This window comes from Topomyia yanbarensis, chromosome 3, assembly GCF_030247195.1.
Source record: "Topomyia yanbarensis strain Yona2022 chromosome 3, ASM3024719v1, whole genome shotgun sequence".
Lineage (NCBI taxonomy): Eukaryota > Metazoa > Arthropoda > Insecta > Diptera > Culicidae > Topomyia > Topomyia yanbarensis.
In genome coordinates, this window is record NC_080672.1 from 324,489,955 (window position 1) to 324,507,917 (window position 17,963).

General features: G+C 42.2%; 1 protein-coding gene across 2 annotated transcripts in view; it reads left to right on the forward strand.

The window, feature by feature from the left end:
• The window catches only part of LOC131690776 (tight junction-associated protein 1), a 151,020-nt gene extending 133,705 nt beyond the window's left edge, over positions 1–17,315 (forward strand). For both annotated transcript variants that reach the window (XM_058976776.1, XM_058976777.1), the window contains exon 6: positions 1,477–17,315. In XM_058976776.1, coding sequence (XP_058832759.1) covers positions 1,477–3,000 — 1,524 coding nt within the window. In that variant the 3' untranslated portion in view covers positions 3,001–17,315. The remainder of the gene's footprint in view (positions 1–1,476) is intronic.
• The last annotated feature ends 648 nt before the right edge of the window (positions 17,316–17,963 follow it).

Below are 17,963 nucleotides of genomic sequence, written 5' to 3' on the forward strand. Positions count from 1 at the left end.
TTTTGTGCGTGCAGGGTCAGCTAGGACGAAATCCTAGCTGACCCTACCCGTCTAATTCCTAGATGAGTCCTTTATAACAAATTACATTTTTTCCAAATGTGACAGGAATCTTTTAATGGCCACGGTTCAAAGAAGTTAAGTTTGTTTATTGGGGATTTAACCTCCTGGTCGTTCGCCCGCGGTTCAAGTAAGAGGTATCAGATCTTGTAGACGAACATTGATTTTCTCATCATCCATATATATGAGAATCAACCACGTATTACAAGTTGCAAAATGACTGGTTTCGCCTAGGCTAATTTGTTGAGTAACATAAGTACTGAATGCCTGACAAGGTAGAACTCGTTAAAGGCGATGTTCGTAAGCATAACCTCTATTTTCACCTTCAGCAAATATTCCCCATCATGAAATTCGGTTATGCAAAAATTCCAGAAGTCAATAGCCTCCACGTTTGGCTGGAGCACCACTTCTTGCTTCTACGATTCAATCATCCGACGGATCACCCCAGCAAGAATTAAAGTAACAGTTTCTTTTGTTCTTCCGACGAGTCACACAATATGAAAGGAAGTGTGTTATCAGACTCGGCATACTGAGTAGATATCGTGACCGATGTCTTCGGTGGCTCGAAATAGCAATCTTCCTCACCATTCTCCCATTAATTTGTTGAAACCAAACAAGATACAATTTTTTTACGAGTTACCAAAAAACATGTTGCTTCTTAAATTTATTTTTGAAAAGTTTCGGGGGGGGCTTTAGCCCCCTAGCCCCCCCTCTGGCTACGTGCCTGGCTTAAGTGTGCTAAATAGCAAGAGACGGTAGGAGTTTTAGTGCTGAATGGCACCGGGCAGGAACCTAAAGGACTCCAAAAGTTGCAGCGCTGAATGGCACAGGGGGGGGCGAGTCGTGGTGCTGACTGGCACAAGAGACGAAAGGTTCAGTAAATTATGGAGGTTTCCGAATGGTCGAAAAATGGTGGCGTGTCGAGTACCATATTGAATGAATAAACAGTCTATCCCCGAAGTAATGCCGGAAGGTATTGCCGGGAAGGAATCAGGTTCAGTGGTAATAGCAGTTGTTTTAGCGGGCCAGGGAGGCCGTTTTCGACGAACTGAGTCGAATGGAATATGTGACTCAGCTTTCCGTTCTTCGGGTAAAAAGTCGGATTTCAATGTTTATTCTGAGAAAAGGGCAGTTCATTCTTCTAAGCTTGTATCGCTTACACCATTTCCTAGCCCACTATTTCTCTTTTCGATCTAAAGATTCTGCTAATGAAAGTTATATCAGTATTTTTTTTAAATATACAAACAATTATCTTGAAATTAAGTAGATGACTTAATTTCAAGATAATTATTCGAATTTTTTTTTTTGAAAATGTGATCAACCGTTTAACGGCACGCCACTGGCTTAGTTTTCCCATGTACAAATATAATTTAGCCTCCCTATTCCAAACGTTTTACTAATACTTTATCTCTCTTTCAGGCCGAAAATCCCAAAATGTCCGGTCCCCGAATCTGCGCCTTGCGAATCCAAAACGGTTCGAGCAACATACTGCTGGACAGTCTGCAGGACGATGTTTCCGAGGCTGAACATCCACTTGAAATCAAACCTTCTCCGGCTCCGGTTATCTACACCAGAAGGGCTAAATTTCTCGATGAAGAATTGCTGCTGGATGATGATCCTTCAATTGGGTTGAATGGTGCGATCAAAACCACAAGTCTGCCAACGGCGAATTCCGGTTCAACTAACGCTGTAGGAGACGGCAAGATGGTGGTGGTGTCGACGAATGGTGACGCAGAAGCAGGCAACCATACGAGCAAAGGTACCGTACATGAAACTGTTTCGAAAGATGTGTGCAACATGAGTACGACGACTTCCCCGCATTCTTCGGACAGGCTTTGTACGATTGGGGAAGAAGTGAACAACTTACTGTTGAATACGAAGATAAGCTCAAATTCAGTTACTAACAAACCAAGGCTTGATATCAACGTGAACAAATTAGACGGCATCGATATCAATTCGAAAAAGTCCTGCACACAGTCAAGTTCGATTTCCAGCGAAATTGATATTCAGGAAAGTGCGATGCTCCGACGACAACAGCTCTCGAGAGTAGCGGAATGGGTACAAAACAATTCCAAAATGAGTAATCCGGAAAATCAAATCAATACTGAATCCGACAATGAAATCCTGGCACTCGCTTCGAACACTCCGCTTATTACAGCTGATAATATTAATAATAACGCCCCAAGCAGGGGAATGAAAGTAGCAGAATCGAAAGGCATGTGTAGTAAGGAGTTAAACCTAGTAGCTAGTGATATGAAAATTAGTCATAGTAATAGTAGCACTAATATGGCACAGATAGTACCTAGCGGTAGTGTTCTTAGCAATATCAATTCCTACAACAATAATCACATCATCGGCAACACTGTCACCGCCGGCAGCAACAATACATTTGCTCAAACTAACAATACAGCCACCGCTATCAGAGGTCATATCTACTCTAGTCATAAGGACAGCAATACCGCCATCCAGGTGGACTACAATAGCAACAGCCACAGCACGTTCCAATCAAGCGGTAACATGCTAGGCAGCAAGCTTTCACTACTCGAATGCTCTAGGCAGCAGCAGGAAAATCCGCAATTACAGCATCAGGACGCTTATCCGGACGACAGCAGCAGCAGTGTCGATTTGGCCCAGATGGAATACAACGTGAAACAGTTTCTACTGAAGCAAAACGAGTGGTCATCACTCGCGAGAAGACTGTCTTCGTCGAACGCTTCGGGAACAATCGAACAGCAAGCGGCACCAGTTGTCGAAGAACCGATAAGGAAAGTGTTCGTAGGAAATACGACAGGTACACAGGTGGTGCGAAGTCGGTCGGCAAATGGATGGACCATTGACGGGGAAGGTGTAAAGGGATGCTTTCCTGGTACTGCCGTGGCAGAGGCGCAGTTCCATGCAAACAAGTATCCGATCAATCCGCACCGGACCGAGACGAATTTGTAAGAAAAGCAAAATGCTAGGCGTAGTTTAGTGTAGATATGAAGGTGCTGTTCTGGCTGGTAAGATGGAAGGGAAGTTGAGTACAATGTGCTAACGTGTTTACGGTAATTGTTCTATGCATAAGAATATTATTCTGGAACATCGTATCATTCCATGCAACTGGATTTGGAATAGAATATAATCAATTGTTAGTCATGATTCTCATTAAGATTAACCGGGATTTCCCAATTCGTGGTCGTGAAGGAACTCGTTGGTCTACATCCCACCGTACCGTTTTGGATTTTATTTCCAGCGATCTCGCCTTAGAAATCGTACCACAGATTATCCCATTGCTACCGAATCAAGGATTTAATAGTTTGAACGCGATTAAGTACATTTGTCTAGGGAATCGCTAATCAAAGAGTGCTATGATTTTACTGTTTCCAGTACGCGTGCAGCTTAGTGAGTCCGTAGGAAGCAATATCTTGCTGTATGTTTCTAGAAGACCTAAGCTCTTCGCGAAGTAGATTTTATAGAACCTGACAACAACTTTTTCGATGAATTTCGAACCGTTCATTATGGTGTAGCGCATCGCCAAATTTTTGTCGTGTTTTCAACATAGACAGCTATAGCTGATCACGAAGCTCACGAAGACCTTACATTCCCCCAACTCTTCGGACACAAAATTATCACTGCTGCGCTGCATTTTGTTTTGTTCCATTTTCTTCTCAGCTTATGACCTGATGCTTTCAGAAAAGTAATCCAGCCTTAAGGTTCCTAAATTAGTGCCGATAAACATCTATTCGCTAAAAACACCTATTTACTACCCGGTCTATGATATACACTCGTTACGTCGTAAAATGGCATATATAGGCTCCACACAAAAGGACCATTCATAAATTATGTAACGCAAAAATTGCCTAAAATAGACTCCCCCTCCCTCACATATTACAAAGTGTCACAAATTTCTCTATCCCTCCTTCCCAATTACGTAACAAATTCTTTCATTTTTTTCTTTAGTAAAAACATGTTACGTAACGTTCTAGCTTACTTACCCTACCCTATATGTCACAACATGTCACAATTTGTCGTACGCCCCCTCCCCCTCCTTAAAGTGTAACGTAATTTATTAATGGTCCATCATGGTGATTGTAATGACTTCGTTTGCATCCCCGCCGCTGGTCTGTCAGCATCGCCATTGACGCATTTTGCGTTGCTACGATTTTCCCACTTTTATTAATATCCCGTTTGTATGTATGCGTTAACTCTCAAATAGTCAAGCTAAAATTGTGACTTCAAGAAGCATCACTCTCAAAACCCAATGAAATCAGAAGCCTCTTTTTTGCATTTTGCCAGTGAGGGAATCGAAAGCTAGAAAATGCTCGATTATTTGTATTTCAAATTACAAGTTCATTGAAACTAGGGAACTGTAACTAGCCGGACCTCTGAAACCCCTTGTCTTTTTGAGGGTTAAAAACTAAGGCTCACTAAAAAATACTAACAGGTAGCATCAGAACTTGAACCGACAAACCGGTACTCGTCAAAATGTATATTTACACCCTAAACCATAACGGCGTATGGCTACTAGTTGTTCGAATGAGCTATTTAAACTTCTCATCGTTATAGCAGCGATCAAAAATTGGACACCATGGATACGTTGGTATGTGTTATTCATGTTTTTTTCTGTTCTGCGTAGCCAATAATGTGCAGCCATGGAGTTCGATACTGTTTAGCACGATAATGCGCTTAGTTGAACAATAACGATTCATTTGGGAGCTTTTGTTCACAGCTCGAGAGATAAAAACAAATTTATTTACGCTCCCGATGATTCGTTTTGAGTCTAGGGGTCCCCTATCAAAATTTCGGAAGAAAAGTCGTGTAGGCTTTGGGACGTTTGTATTTTTTACTGTACTGCATGGAATTATTCAATGCTGTATCAAATGCTGGAATAAGTAAAACATGCCTTAACATAAGCATAAGTATAAGAGATCGCCCGCGGTAGCTAATCGTTATTGATCAGAACAAATGGAGTTTGAAAAATGTTCATTGGAACAACATGCTTGGGAATAACATGATGAACCACATTGTACAATCTATGTTGATGCCTGCATGCTGATCAATACCGACACCGGCCACGTCCGAATGCAGATCCCCTGGGAAAAAAGAAATGTTCGTCCGATACATGTCGCTGCTAGAGACCGAGGAATCCTCTGCATCTCCAGATGTATCACAGGAAGGGAGAGTTGTTAGTAAGTGTGCCAATAGTTTGATTGTGTATTGTCTTCGATTAAAAATATTACTTCGCGCAGGCTAAAATACTATAATATAACTATAAACTAACTATTTTTAATTTGAAAAACTCTTTAATTAAACTAAAATTAAAAAGTGGGTAAACGTTGTTGAAGAGCTGGCAGCCAACATCCAGTGGATTATTCTGGCCGTATAGCGTACGATGTGTTGAGCTTGAGCTTTTTTGAGCTTGTGCGACCACCCCCCTGGCTGCTACTCCGTTATCGATCTGGACTAGCTGAAGTTGCACAGGGAATCAGTAGATAATTATGCTTGGGAGTAGCGAAAACATCTTTCAATGTGCAACTCCTGGTGATCCTAAAGTGTTTATTGATCAATACCGGCGCCAGCCAGGCCCGAACGTAGATCGCGGAAGGAAAGGGAAGGGAATGGTTAGTCCGATACTTGCTTTTGCTAGAGGCCGTATCCACTACTGCGCACTGCGGGAATAGGATATTTTGTTAGTAAGTATAGAATTAGGATTCTAGTTCTTTACCGACGCCAAAGAGGTGTCTCCACTATTTGGACTAGATATCGATCCATCAACTCATGAACCGGGGACCAACGGCTTTACTTCCCTTCCTAGGATTTTTTCACCTCAGAAAAATCTCAACGACCTCGGCTGGAATTGAACCCACGACAACTAGAATGAGTGGCGGTCACGCTTACCACTCAACCACCGGCGCGCAAAGCCCATAACACTCCGTCCGTGGCTAAAATTTTTAATATCCTACAACAAAAAAACTGTCTTTTGAAAAATCGTTTGTAAACTACTCATCTCGGTCAGAACCGTCAATATGATACAATGAAAAGTTTTAAATATGGGTGCGCTACACATTTTTTTCTGTTATCATTCGTATTGAGCTGTTTAGAACGAATGGAGCATCTCCTCAAAGGGTTATACAATACCGACAAGGAAGGTTTTGTGAGCTGTTCACGACTGATTGATTGCAATCCAATTAGTGTGTGGTGTTACGTGCTATTTTTACTTCCGATGGCTGGAAAGCAGCATAAACAATAAAAAATCGGATTTTAAAACACCCGACTGAAGCGCATCAGAACAGAAAGAATTGTGATTTTAGTCGAATATAGCTCCCCAATCTTATCGGTCTTTTCGGGTGACTGCATATAAAGTCGGGAAGATGATTATTAGGATGCTGCCGCCTTCGTGGACTGACTGCATTATTTAGTTTGAGTAGCTCCGTGCTAGTAATCGATACCAACTAAAACGAATATCTCCCTCCTGGAGAATATTATTTTTAGCAAACATAACAGCCTTTATCAGTGCTACTAAACTGTTCAGAAGGTTTGAATTTTGGAAATTTACACCGATTATGTCGGAATCCACTTGTGAACAACATTTGAGCCTGTTCATAGAGGACAGCAGCATCCGCACTAAAATCGAAAAGATAACGCTTCTATTCCAGTGCATCATTCAGCAGCACAAACGCTACGCTAACATCAAGTGATCAAAGGTTCTTTTCAGAACAACCATGTTTAGGCTGTTCGCGACGCTGCTGATGTATTTTATTTTGGCTGTTTTTTTTTACATCAGCGACTAAAACAGACCGATTGCAATGCTGAGATGCAGTTCTATTATTATTTTTTGGAACAGATATTAACATATAACAGTGTCACTTTGTTTCGTGGTATAGAGGACTTCAAATGTTGGTTAACCCTTCCACATTGCAGCTCTACCCCGTAGAATACCTTGCTGTGGATTAGCGCCTGGCTAATGTCCAATGCAGTGCGACGATTGCAGCGCTTGTGCAGGGAGCTGATTTTTTTAATTAGTCGCAACCGACTCCGGTAGTCGGCTTTGAGCCGTGTGCCGTGAAAGTGAGCCGGCGGTCCACGGTTATACCCAGGATCTTCGGTTCCTTACGGTAGGGAACTACCGAGCACGATGTCATCGGCGTACACGAAAACATGTATCTTCGCCAGCAGGCTGGTGAACAAAGGGTTCATGGTCACCAGGAACAGTGTGATGGCGAGGACCGATCCCTGGGGGACCCCGTTGTCCTCCGGAAAGGCGTCAGATTGAGCGTTTCCAATTCCCACGCTGAAGGTACGATTGGACAGGTAGTCGCTCAGGAAGTGGCTCACGTTCCCCACACGGTATCGCGATATCGACATGCAGGCCGTCAGTTACGTGTTGAAATACCACCTCTCCGAAGCTGGCGAGGTAGGAACCAATTCCTGCCCCACGCCAAAACGCGAACTTGTGGTGATCCAGGAGTTTTCGCTCCTCCAGTCCAGTCTTTTGACCATTCACTTCATCGTCTTAGCAAAGCAGGGGAGTAAACTGATTGGGCGGAAATCATCTGGCGTTCTGTTCCCTTGGTTGTATACTTGACCTGAATCAGATTTGATACGAACGGATCTGCTCTCAGCCTTTTGCTTGATTCGCCAGGAACGTAGGTGGGAGGGTGGTGTCTACAGACAGGGATGCAAAGTGCCTGCCTAGTTCGTTACCAATAGTCGTGGGATCTGTGGCCACTGTACCGCCGTTTTTCGCTTATAGCGTTGGCTTGCCTCCAGAGCTCTGAAGTTGAGGAGTCTGGGGATATACCTTCCAAAAATCTGGTACAGCTCGTATTGTTGCCTCTCCTATCACTTTTCTGGCTTAATTTCTAGTCTTTCTGATATAATCAGCTTTCTGGCTTCAGTATGGATCGTTCACAGAAGTCTTTTGCAGTGCCCGCAGCGTAGTTCGGTGTGCCCTGATGGCTCTCCAAACATTTAGGCACCACTAGTGCACTGCCCGTCGGGGAGGGTTGTCACTTGTAATTGGAATGCCGGAAACAGCAGTAGCAGCTCTGAAGATTTAGGTGAGTTTGTTCGGATAGTATGACTCGATTTAAAAGGTTGTCGACAGCCTCTTCGCAGCGGGACTTGTCTGCCCTATCGCAAAACCACTGCCTTTGACGGACTGTTGCTGGTGGCGTCTGGGCGTACGTAACCTGGATAGAGAAGTGGTCACTGTTGCATGGGTCGGCAAGAACAGTCCACCCACAACATTCTGCTAGCATTTCCGAGCAGACAGTGACGTCGATGGCGGATTCCAGCTATCCACGGATAAATGTTGAACTGCCGTCGTCGAAAATCACGGCATCGTTGTTTTCGACTACATCGGCGATGTCGTTTTCTGTCCTATTGCACTGGCGTGAGCCCCGTATCGTTTGGTACCCATTTATATGTCCCATGATGATGAATGTGGTCTAAATGTGGTCGATGAGCCACTGAAGTTTGAAACTCACATTGCGAGTTCCGCTGGGAGTATACTGGGTTATCACGGTGCATTGATCTGGCTATTCTATCCTCCGGTTGGCGACTATTAATTCGGGCTGGTATACCGGCAGACGGGCTGGTATATCGAATGGCCAGCCCCGCCGTCCGGTAGATGTTATCCCCGCTGGAGGCGTCCCACGAATACTGGTGTCCAAACCGTGATACCGGGTTCGCCTGATCCCTGATATGTGTCTCTAGTAACGCCAGACAGATGTACGGAGTCGTAGCAATAATGCTTTGCAGGTCACCAAGGCATCCTCGCAGGCCATTTGTGTTCCAATGAATGACCAGTGCCGTTGATTTCATGCTAGAGGCGGTAAAGTGTGTCCACTGAACCACCTTCTCTCCTGAATTCTATTCCGCCTAAGACTTCTTGGTGTGTCGGAGAGGTCCATAATCTCCGACGGCATTGTTGGGAATACCTGCAAGTGATATACAAAAAGCAGACAGTTCCGGACTGAGTGTATCGTATGAGCTTACCCGGGGAGAAGCTGGGTCTCCTGCCCCAGCAACCGCTGGGGGTGCATCGTAGCTAGGTGGATCTTCCTCGGACGGGGCCAGCACGGGGAATAAGGCGTTCGTGTTTCCACCATTCACATTTTTATTCGAGCCTGTAGGGTCTTCGGTGACGTTATTGTCTCTCCCTTATTGGCAGGGATTAGTTTGCCACTGACTGTTTCTGGGCTGTAGACCGTTCTAGCAGTGGAATCCGTGGGCGAAAATTTACCGGCGGATAGATTTCGATAGGGCTTGCGTTTACCGGTACTTACTCGGGTGATGCTCGGGCCTCCAGGGGAGCATTGCTGCAAGGCGGAATATCTCTGGTCAGGACCGGCACGGGAAAGTGGGCGTCACGAATGCTGATTAATGGGATAGTTGAAAAAGTACCGGGCGCCGATGACAATGGGCTGAGGTCTCGTCGTATTCGTTGCTATTGGTGACAAAGTTTCCCGGCAAAGAATTCTTCTCGGTGTACCGGAGAGTGCGTGGGTTCGGGAGACCTGAACCGGTTTTCGTTGTAATGGAGTTGTTTGCTTGATTCCGGTATCGTATTTGAGGAGAGGCGGGAAGATCACCTGCTCTCGAACTGCTGAAGGCGGTCGTGGTTCTCATCATTTGGGATTTCTGTGTTGATGGACATTCTGACTTGCTGTCTGGTTTGTCTATGGTGTGTAGTGAATGGGTAAGAAGAATGCTAATGGGGATGTTAAAGGTACTTTCCTGTTGGTGCTCCAATGGTGCTGTGTCAACAGCCACCAGGGGTTGCATTAGATGTATCCGGAACTTCCCCAGTCATGGTTAACAGTCGGACATTACGTAAGACACCCGGGGCATGGAGTTTTGTAGTGTTTCGGTGTTCGAGATGTTCAAATGTCCAGGTAATGGCTGTCGTTGCGGGAATTCGCTCGTGTTTTCAGTTATGTTTTTGTAGGTGTTGGCTTGTTTCTGATAGACCTTCGGGATCTATCTCCGTCCCCGTTACTTGCTCGATTACGGTTACTTTGCTGCTTTTGTTTGTCAGGACGTCCGGAATCTCACTTTTATTTCGCGGTTACTAGGTTACATTCCTTCGATAATCGTGTTTGGTTTGTTTGCGTTTCCTCGTTCTGCTTTTGCTGTACTGATAGCTCTGGTCGTTTCGTTCGTTACCTCGTAGAGTTCGTTCTTGGTGTTTCTGAGCTGATGTATAGCCTCTGCCAGGTGGTTTTTAAGCATTGTATCTCATTATCCCGGTCATTTTCTTTGGAAAGATTGTTCTTCTTCTCCTGTAGCTTAATAAGCTCTGTCTTCAGCCTAGCGATAGTGAAAACATTCTCGTTGTATTTCCGTTCCGTGCAAGGGTGAGTCGCTTAGAACAATGTGCCGTGCGCACTGTATTACTTACGATAACAGGATATAAGATTACGATTCACAGTAATTCACGATCATTTCACTCGTTACCACAATGTGTGGCACACTGAGGCACACTTCTGACAACTCAAAAACTATCAACAAAGTTGTTCTGTAAAACAAAAGCAATGGTAGCTAGCACAATTCGATTTGTGTTAAGCGACTCACCATTTGGCTCCGTGCCTTTTTGAGTTTGTTCGGCGTAACCAAGTCGTCTTTCCTTTTGTGTGATTAGAGCTTCAGGGAAGGAAAGGTTTTGGGAAATGTGCACTATAAAGGTTGAAAAATTTCGTTTTTAGTGAATAAGCATTTCAATTGGATTGATTGACATTACAGCCATGTGAGCAAATTCCAATTCAGTTTGAAAAGCTTCAAACATTAAGGTAGTACTTAGAATTGCGGTCATCAATTGAAACATTGATTCCTGTAAAAAACCGATTCATTGGAGCAAAGGATGCGCTGTGTGGAAATGAAATTGAAAGAGTGGTAGTCATCGTTCTTTTGGTCATGTTACCTGTCACGGAAGCATAAAATGAGGCACCATTGCATTGTAGCAAGGTGTGACGGAGATAGAAGATCCTTGCATAGGTAGAGAAGTTGTATTTCCATTCTGTAGCGGATTAACTTGTTTAAACATGCTTTGTGAAAAGGTACCAGAAGAAGTAGGTAATTCTTATGTTTGTTGTTTTGTGCGAAAATTTAGAATTTTTGCTGTAATGGGACAAGCCCAAAAATTCGATTTAAGATTTCACGACCGTTAGCGCATTTGAAACTTGACATCTATGACGTAGGATTAGATTTTGACATCTACGACACAGGATTAGATTTTGAATTCTGCCTCACGTTGTCTAATATTCCACCTTTGCTCTCACATGGAACATAAAGCATGGTTTTTCTAATACTGTAAAATTATTAACCTCATATCAGTCAAAATGAATTAAATACAGCTGCTGGATATTTCTAGAACGTTGTGGCGCGTTAGAGCTGTTAGCTTTTCTCATCATAAGAATAACTTGTGAAGGAAAAAAATCCTAGTACATTTCTCTGTGAAATACAGAAGAAGCCGTTTGTGGTCAATCAATCCACGCGTTGCAACACGACATTCTCCTGTTCGACAAATCTTTCGCGTCCGGAAGTAACGTCGAAAGCTCAGTTTGAGAGGCTCTGAAGAGATCATCACAGTTATTTACAATTTTTACAATTACAAAAGTTTACAATTTTTTTTGGTTTCACATTTAGATAAAACTGTGTCACTATAATCAATTGGATAGGTAGAGAAGTTACTTTTTTTCGTTTCTTTTTAATATTTGGCACACGGTCTTTCTAGGAAGACTCAGACGTGTTGGAAGAAATAAATATTTCTCGAAGATTTCTGCTTGGATTACAGTACGGTATCTACCTAGCGGGTGAGACTGTTCCAATTTCATTTCACGACAGTAGACACCAGCACCCGCACGTTCTTCCATCAAAGAGCCGTCAGTGTAACATACCCCTTGCGTGGGTTTCTCCTCTCGAGTGGGAATGTTCACATGGAATGTCCCGCAAGGAAAACTACATATGAGTGTAATATCGCTGGGAGCAAGAATATGTTCACCCCAGGTAACCATTATTGATTCCCACGATTCGCGAATCGAATAATGATAATAGTCCCTCCAGCCATCAAGTTCACTGCACGGAGCTACGCGTTGACTTAGTGACGCCTATGACAAGGGAGCAGGAATCCTGCGGCTCAGCTCTTGACCGGGTACCACAATACCTCTGGGCAGGTTCGTCTGCATACATCGAAATTTGATAATCAAAACCCAGCAAAACTACTAAATTACCATCAGCCGAAATTCTCATTAAACGCCCAGCTAACAAAAATCCAGCAAAATAATTCCGATCATCGGCGAACAAATTTCGGTGGCTAGAACGAAGATTCCGCTGCGTAATGCGTAATACTGGGGAGTTCGCTCGGCTCTTCCCAAGATCCGTTTGCCATTGAGAAAATTTTAAATCTCCTCAACAATCTTAATTCTTGCACGGGTCGCATGACACCATGGAATTGGGGTTCCCTGTTCCGTAGTGTAATTTTTTGAAGTAGAATACTTCCAACGTTTCAATATAGGGGTCCCGTTTCAAAATTTTCTGCCGGAATTTTACCCGATTTTTTAAACGTGAATATCTGCCGTTGTACTGAATGGAGAAAAAAAGATTATTACGCTATCTGATTGGAAATATGTACAGCAATTTTGTATCCAATTCGGTAGTATGTACAATTAATAAAAATAGCTGAAATAATTGATTTTATGAAAGTAGTAATTATAATGATTGGTCGGTACAATTCGCTCGAAAAGCAAGCGTTGCTGGGACTGCCTCTTTTTCGTCGAATGAACTGCGACGCGTATAAAAAGGGAACAGAAGAAAAATTCGTTAGTTTGTGTTCTGACGTTGTAAGCGTAGCAGCTGCTGCGTTTCATGTCAGCTCGCATTCTTTGATGATAGGTAATAGATACCATGACTGCCGCCAGGCGCTGATAGTATTTCATTCTAATCATGAAATGACGTTCCAGTTTCAAGCATACACGGAAGATACAATGATGACACACCACAGAAAAAGCAGAAAGCTCTTTTTTTCAAGGCTGAATAAATGGATTGGCGATGAGGTGGTTTAGTGCGAGAACCGCGCTCCCTTGTTCTTTAAATTATATGTGGCGTCAGGTGCGTACACAGATAATTTCACCACGGCGCGTGTTCCAGAGTGCACCGTGGTGAATTTATCTGTGTGTTCCCTTTCATTCGCCTTCAAACGTTTTTAGTGAATGAGCATTTCAATTTTATAAATCAAAATAATTATTGAAATCATTAATAAATTTTATATTCATAACAATCATGTTAGAAAATTCTCATCCGCTGAAAAGCTTTAAACTTTAAGGTAGAATTTAGCATTGCAGTCATCAATTGAAACATTGATTTCCGCTGAAAAAATGCTACCTAGATTCATTGGAGCAAAGGAAGCGTTGTGTGGAGATGAAATTGAAAGAGCGGTAGTCATCGTTTTTTTATCATGGTATCTGCCACTGAAGCATAAAATGATGCACCATTGTAGGAAGGTGTGACAGAGATAGAAGATCCTGTCATAGACAGAGAAGTTTTATTTCTATTTAGCAGCGGATTAACTTGTTTCAAAAATGTTTTGGTGAAAGGTACCTGAAGGAGTAGGTAATTTTTATATTTGTTCTTGACTGAATGCCACACGGCCTCAGGCCATGTTCGTCTATACTCAGCAAACCCCCAACCAACAAAAATCCGGCAAAATAATAACGATCATCGGGGTATAGAACGAACGTTCCGCTGCGTAATGCAGCATACTGGGGAGTTCGCCCGGATGTTTCCAGGCTCCGGTCGCCATTGAGAAAATTTTAAACCCCTCCAACAATCTTAATTATACCCCATGAAATTGGGGTTCCCTGTTTGGTGGGTTTTTACCATCGGAACAGGTGATCCGTAGTGTAATTCTTAGCGGCTTAAAAGAATCACTACCGACACTACACGGCTTATCTAGGCTGTTCGGAGAAAGAAGCTGATATTGAGGGACAGCTTGCATAGATTACCGAAAATCGTCTCTTCTTTAATGCAAACGTCACAATCGTAGATTTTTTGGTGATAACCAACGGGGAAACAGATCGAAATAGTGAGATAAATTAAATCAATCATGTGAAAAACTACAAGGGGCAGCCCTATGGGGTTGCACGAACTGTAGACGTAGGACTATAGTACTTAATGTAAAATATTTATTTTCTTAGTACTTAGTGTGTGGGAAAAACACCCGGACCGGTGAAGAAAAATCAAATTTTAGACAATATAATCACATCTCATGTATAGATCAAGCTTTCTAGTTGCTCTCAAACAGATCCTAAAAGTTCAAACACCCTTGGATAACCCTAAGTTTGTAGATGTGTTTCGATGCCACAGGATTGTAAAATGGTTAATATTACGTCATGAAAATTCAATTTTTCCGTGACATTTTTTTGCCTGCAAAATGCTCTGTGTGTATGCAAAGCTCATGATTTGTTGGGATATTAGCATTGATCGAAAAAATGCTTTCAAACGCTGCGCATTGCATACATACAGGATATTTTGCAAGTCACCAGAAGCTGTTCATTTTACCACCGCCACATGTTCAATTTACCCACTCGCTATAAACATGTCTCATTTTTGGACATGGTTAGAAATCAAGAATCATGTTTGAAAAAATGTGTTTATGACGAAGTATTTTTACCAGATATGCACAAAACATGTCTAACAAGAAACATAAGGTGATTGTAATATCTCATTCACTTATTAGTTAGAAAATAATGACTTTGCTTAACGTGTTCATTTTACCGCCAGTTCCCCTACCTACCAACACATTCGCCCCAAACATTGAAACCAAGCGCACAATGCAAAATGAGTCAACGCTGATGATGATGGGTAGAGCGAAAGAGACAACTAGTACCACCACGACACTATTAGCGCATTTCACCAAAATTCAACGCGGCCATTCCCGATTGAAAGGAACGGCCGCGCTTAGCCCATCTGTCATAATATCGTGATTTTGCATAGCGAAGGGCTGAATGATAACTCATTTTGTTCCAAAAACAGCCCTGCGTTATGCAACACTTTGTGCAGGTTGATTATACCAGTTGCAAGTGGGGCCAAATTCACCAAGTTCCGTAAAATTCCTTTTAAATTACAGAATTGATAAAATTGTTGGAATGAGCTAAACTAATTAATCAAATCCTGTTTTAAAAACTGTCCTTGCGCTTAAACCAAAATGGGAAGCTTATTACTACCACTACATTACTTAATTTCAAGCGCAAATAGCAAATACATGTGCTAGTTAAACCAAAAATTTACTGGCAACATTACAGCGGCATTTAGGAAGCAGTTGGAGCGGTCGCCTGTTGGACGACACAGGGAAGCGTCCCTCCACAGCCAGTGTAACGGACTTCTAGCTCAGCTACACTGGCTGTAAAAAACACAGCGCAGTGATCTGCTTCGCCAGCCGTTCAACAGGGAACTGAGCGTGTCTGGCCAAGTCCGTTCTTTAAATAGTCGATTATGACGTCATTCATAGAAGCGTAGCGCGCTAGGTACACAAATCTGTCGTACAGGGCTTGGGAAGCGCTATCTTTTGTGTGTTAATGCGCGATATTTTGACAAGGTTGTATATTATTTAATTTTTTAATGCTATGATATCAAAAATCTTTGGGTTTATCTGTTGGAATCTATTCTTAGAAGTATTTCGGGGCGATTTGTGCAAAAAAATTTAAAATTTATCGTGAGATGGCTGAATTATATTCGTTTAAAATTGGACCACTTTTCGTTACATACCATTTTTGTAGAATATGCAACGTGCACCCCTATATCGAAAACAAAGACGTAGTCCTACGTCAAAAAAAAATTCGTCTAGAGGTAGGATTCGAACCTGGGACTCCGGCCCAATGCACAAACCCTTATGCTTGGATATGATGACGTCCCAGAAAAAAAAACACACGATTGTCGCATTGGCGACAGTGATCGTACCCTGTCTCTAAAGCGAGTTCACACACAACCGGAGCTGCCACCCAACACATTTGATCTATTTAATCCTCTCGCTAGATACCAAGGCCCGGGCACCGGGCTTTTATTATCGTCTACAGCGCATAATCCATCGTACTTCGGTGGGTGACAGAGCTAATGAAGACTGTCGATTTCTGGTCCCTTGCCCAGTTAGCAAAGGAATGACGGGAGCGAACCTGCCGTTCGAATTAAACAAATAATTCTTTTTTTATGGTTTTTGACGTAAGTGCCAATACATTATTAAGACTTTTTGGTGGTATCCAACGAGTATAAAAAATCTCCAGAGGCAGGATTCGAACCTGCAACCCTTGGGACTCCTGCAGTAAGGATTCCTGGCATTTCAAAGTTAAAGCGATAGGCTAACCAACCCGGAGTCATCATCACACTTAGAAGGCGGGTGTTCACTGGCCAGCAAAGGCGAAAAAGGACTGAGTAATCCTCTTAACAATATTGATTGAAATAAATTAAATCGTGCTATGTTACGAATAAATTTTTGGTCGATCATTATACGCAGATAATTCTTGTTTTTGTTAGATACGTTCATTATAATATTTAAAGAATTTTTCGATCAAGTCTTTCAGCTCAAGTTGTTTTTTTTACAAAATAATACTTAATCATGTTAGCCATTGTATTCAACACGCCATTCCACTATCTTATCCACTAAAACAGTACGAATCGATGGCAAAGCCCATTATAGCTATAAGTTAGGTTCAATCGCAATAGCAAAGCACTTGCCTGAGGTTTGAGTCTAGATCATGGAACACGATCACAATGTTTCTTTATAAGTACCCTTAATTCAGCTGTGTTATTGAAAAGCCAAAAAAGAGCTCCCTTATACAACCAAAAGAAAATAGCTAGTCAATGTAATAATTGTGAAAATAAATTTTAACGTATCACTCCCCCATATTATGGAGTCTAGACTGCCCACGAGAGCATAGCAAACCCGATCGGGGCTCGTCTGCTTTCCTAGACAGTGAAAGAAACGTGCGAATTTCCGTCGACTAACAAACGTTTGAAATTAGAAGCAGGTATCTCCGTTTAACTTGATGTTCAGTTATAAGATTAATTGTGTATAAAAATCGTACTTGTGAAAATGGTATGCAGAGTTTTTCAATTCATAAAAAAATCCACCCACAATAGACGCCGACAGCAATCCACTGTGTATATCAAACTACCTAGCCAAGTCCGAGAATCAGGAATACTCTCAATAATTACATCATTGAACAAGTTGATACGATACGATAGAGCAAACAGGTGTTAGGACAACAAAAGGAATGTACCAGGTACCCAACTATTTGAAGGACTAGTTACTAACGGATAAGACAAGCATAAACTGCATCTACTCAAAGCGCCTTCGGTCGCTTAGCCTGCATAGTTAAGTGTTGAGTTATAGTAAGATCACATTTGTTTAAGTTCCGCTAAAAACTATTACATATGTCGCTTTCTGTCAGAAGTTAATAGAAAATAAACAGTTGCAAATGGTGAAACAGAAGCGAACCGGAAAAAAACTGTTCTACTTACAATGCTACGTTTGATACATGAACTAATTTCCAACCGTGCATTCCTCTTGTACTGTGAAAACATTATCTATCTTATAAATCTACGTAAAACATGATAAGTCTTAACAGATATTACTATGCTATCCTATACTCTTCGGCAACCTAGTTGAACTATTGATAAGTGAAGCTTATTTTGAATGGAATAATTTGTATTTACAAGCGCTGAATAGAAGTGAACATGCCGGCTTTGTTGATATTCTACTGATATATAATATAAACAGCTTCAGCCCATCTACACTTACCTACTACAAATCTGAAACTATGATTTGAATCGAATCAAACGATCCAGCACTCAACACGGCATGTGTTCCAGCAAAAAAAAATGGTAACGCTAGATCCGGTCAGTGGAAGTAAAACAGTGAAACAGCTATATTT